Here is a 3,664-nt window from a genome sequence, read left to right on the forward strand (position 1 = left end):
CCGGCGGACTTCTCCGACGTCGATGAAGATGGATCAAGAAGAAGCTCTTTTTTCTCCTTTCTGTGGCGGCGGCGGAACTCGACCTCTCTTGTTCTGCATGAACAGTGTTTCTTAAAAACACTAAAACCCTCAAGGTGTCAAAAGACCCAAATACCCTCTCTTCCCTCCCTAATTTCTTTCTCTACCCTCAGGCAATATCCGGATCAACATCTAAATGAATCAAGCTCAAACCAAGTTCAAGCCAAGCTTAATAACATCTAAACAAACCAAACTCGAGCCAAGTTTCAAACAAGTTCAAGTTCATAAAAAATAAACCAAGCCAAGCTTGAACAATCATTTCAAAAGCTTGGTTCATTTTAAGCTCTGCTCGGCTCGGCTCGATTATCTTATCAAATAAGCTTGAACACCCTAAAGTTCGGCTTAATTGGCTCAGCTCGTTTACAACTCTACTTTTTGCTTAATCCATTTTTTGCACACTCAAAATCTAGCTCATTTTTATGCTATGTTCATTTGAGAGAGCAGAAAGTAAAATTAAGGAAAATTTTCTATAGTAAAAAGGTTTCCGTTGTTACTTTATTAAAATTTTAACAGGGCATAGAAATACAATCCATAAACGTATGATTTTAGAGTCAAAATCGATCATCTCAAAATCGGATGGAAAGCAACGGATGAAAAAAAATGACACATGTCCCCCTTTTCATTCTTAAAATTACATTATATATAAAAAATGATGCATGTATCCTTTTTAACTCATAAACTGATACCATGTAAAAAAATGACGTATATACCTTTTTTTAATTATAAAAATTACATCACAGGTACTTTTCTCAATCAAGATGAATAAGCATACAGAGAAAGAGATTTCTTTACTTTTTCATTCTCTTCACATGGCCTAAATTTATTTTATCTATCCATTATCCACTCCTTTAGATAAACAGAGCATTAATTTCCAGATCCGTTCCTCCTACTAGTAGGGTTGTAAATGGACCAAGCGTTTGTGAACAAGCTTGGTGTTCGGCTTGGTAAGAGTTTGTTTATGTTCGTTCAATATATATAAGATTAATTAAATAAACAAGCTTGAATAGCTCGTTAAGCTAAACAAACAAGCTTGAACACATATGTGTTCAGTTCGTTAATGTTCGTGAACAATGTTCGTGAACAACGTTCATGAACAATGTTCATGAACCATATTCATTAATAAAAAATTTTCAATATGCTGAATAAACAATAAAATAAATAAATAAATTTAAATTATCAAGCTCAATAACCAATCAAATAACTAAATGTTTCAAACAATCAAACAAGCTTGAATTGACGGCTTGATAACATCTAAACGAACCAAGCTCAAGCCAAGCTTGAACCAAGCTTAAGCCAAGCTTGAATTGAGAGCTTGATAACATCTAAATGAACCAAGCTCAAGCCAAGCTCGAACCAAGCTTAAGCCAAGCTTGTATTGAGAGCTTGATAACATCCAAACGAACCAAGCTCAAGTCAAGCTTCAAACAAGCTCAAGCTCATAAAAAATAAACTAAGCCAAGCTTGAACACTCATTTCAAAAGCTTGGTTCATTTTAAGCTCGGCTTGATTACCTTATCAAATAAATTTAAACATCCTAAAACTTAACTCGGCTCAATTTGTTTACAACCCTACCTACTAGTAGAGATTGCTTCAGTGCTCTATAACTCTTTGTTAAGAGAGGTCCAACAATATATTAAACTTATTACAAAAACTTATTTTATTACATAATTTAGAATGATTTGTTAAAACTTAGGAGTAATACACTAAATATTTTCTAGGTCATAGAGTTAGGAACTTCTTTAACCTGATCAGATCACATCGTTCGAACAATTCTAACTGCTCCAATCAAAATTACATGCAAAGAAACTAGAGATAGAAATAGGAATGCTATACGGAATCTTTGAAAGGTCATACTTGTTTATTAGGATATAATTAAAACAAGATACTATTTTTTTTTTAATCAAAAGAAATCTAAATTTATTATAGAGTAGAACTTGTAATCGATAAAGGTTCGGATCCAAAAACATCAGTTAGAGTCTTGTCAAATGCTCTGAATATTTTTTTACTATTTTTTATATTTTTTATATTTAAGGGTACTTCCATCTTTTGTATGTTAGGCCTTGGGTTTATTTAAATGCATGTTTAATTGTTTTGAGCCGGTTTGGAATGATAATATTTTTCGATCGTCATCATCTTTTTTTTTTTTTTTTTTTTTTTTTTTGAGAATGTGAGAACGACGAGTTTGTTTTTCTATTTCTTGAGATTTCTCTTCAAATCAATAAATTATAGAAAATTACTTTCGATATTCATGTACGAATCAGCAGATTCAATAGTAATATCGGTTGGGTTACATATACAAACCAAACTAGTCCACAATATTGCATTCCATACCTGGCCTATAGCTAGATGTCCTAACTATAGGAACCTTATTATTTTTGCTACATGTATGAAAGCTAGGGAGGGCAGGCAATCAAGGGCACTGAAAGCCTTTGGGGACTCTCTTGCCGCAGTAGTTGAGTAGTAGGCTGAGGTCGAGGGGAACGTTGAGATGCGACCCTAGAAGATTAAGATCGAGAGCAGTGCAGAGGCAGAGGGCGGCTTCGAGGTCGAGGAGGCCGGAGAGGAGGGGGCAGCAGGGTTCCTTGGGCGGCTTCCCCAGCGTGACGTTGAGGAGGGCACTCAGGACGTCGGCGCACACTCCCAGCTTGAGGGCGTCGATGGGGCACTTGCCGCCTCCGTTGCTGGGGCTCGGCGGCGTCGGCGGCTTCTTAGGGGGGCTCGGTGAGGGGCAGGAGCTGCACCACGCGGTGGCGAAGGGGAATGACAGAGTGTTTAGGATGAGGAGGATGGCAAAGCCGGCGGCGAGCGCAGCCATGGAAGACGAGGTGCGGTGCGACAGTACTGCTACTGATTGCTGGTCGAGGGGTGGCTTGACAAGGTGGCTATTTATAATCAGAGTTTTCTTAGTACATTTTTATTTTTATAATTCAGATATCTTAATAATCAAGGGATTCTTGACATAATAATTATTATCATGTGATCAAAAAAATATGATTCAAATTTTGAAAACAACTTTTTATAAAAAATAAAATAAAATTATGTACAATAAATCCTTCTTCGAGACTCCATATAACGAAAAATTTATACACTAAACTTCTTTTTTTTAAGATATCCAAATGATCTTTACTGATATCTGAAATTAATATTTATTTTCGTTGTAGTTGAGATTTGAATCGTAAATATTTATTAATTTGTTGAATATCTTACCGCTATAGGATGTCGGAAGGCTAAATAAATTTGATATTCCCTGTACATTTGTTGATTGACCGAGAGTCGGAAGAAAAGGACATAATTTTTTTTATTAGATGTTAAGGTGCCTTTTTCATTAGTTTTTAAAATGGGCTAAATTACTTTTTTTTTTATTGGTTTACCCAACTATATGAAAAATAAATTACCTGTCTCGATGTATGAGCCACAAAATTAGAATAGTTATAGTTCATATTTATTATGATATATTGTTGATCACTTGTGGATATGATATAACAATTGTTAATTGTAATTACTATAATATATACACAAGTGGTCATCAACAAATGAAGCACAACTCATGGTTAAAATATGAGATGTTACAATATTAGATCATAAG

At 35.0% G+C, this 3,664-nt stretch overlaps 1 protein-coding gene across 1 annotated transcript; it reads right to left on the bottom strand.

Moving 5' to 3' along the window:
- Window positions 1–2,327: 2,327 nt before the first annotated feature.
- LOC122024781 (14 kDa proline-rich protein DC2.15-like) lies at window positions 2,328–2,929 on the bottom strand. The gene has a single exon (XM_042583484.1). The coding sequence runs from the start codon at window positions 2,891–2,893 to the stop codon at window positions 2,489–2,491; it is 405 nt and encodes a 134-aa protein (XP_042439418.1). The 5' UTR covers window positions 2,894–2,929; the 3' UTR covers window positions 2,328–2,488.
- Between the last annotated feature and the right edge of the window lie 735 nt (window positions 2,930–3,664).

This window comes from Zingiber officinale, chromosome 9B (assembly GCF_018446385.1).
Source record: "Zingiber officinale cultivar Zhangliang chromosome 9B, Zo_v1.1, whole genome shotgun sequence".
NCBI classification, from domain to species: domain Eukaryota; kingdom Viridiplantae; phylum Streptophyta; class Magnoliopsida; order Zingiberales; family Zingiberaceae; genus Zingiber; species Zingiber officinale.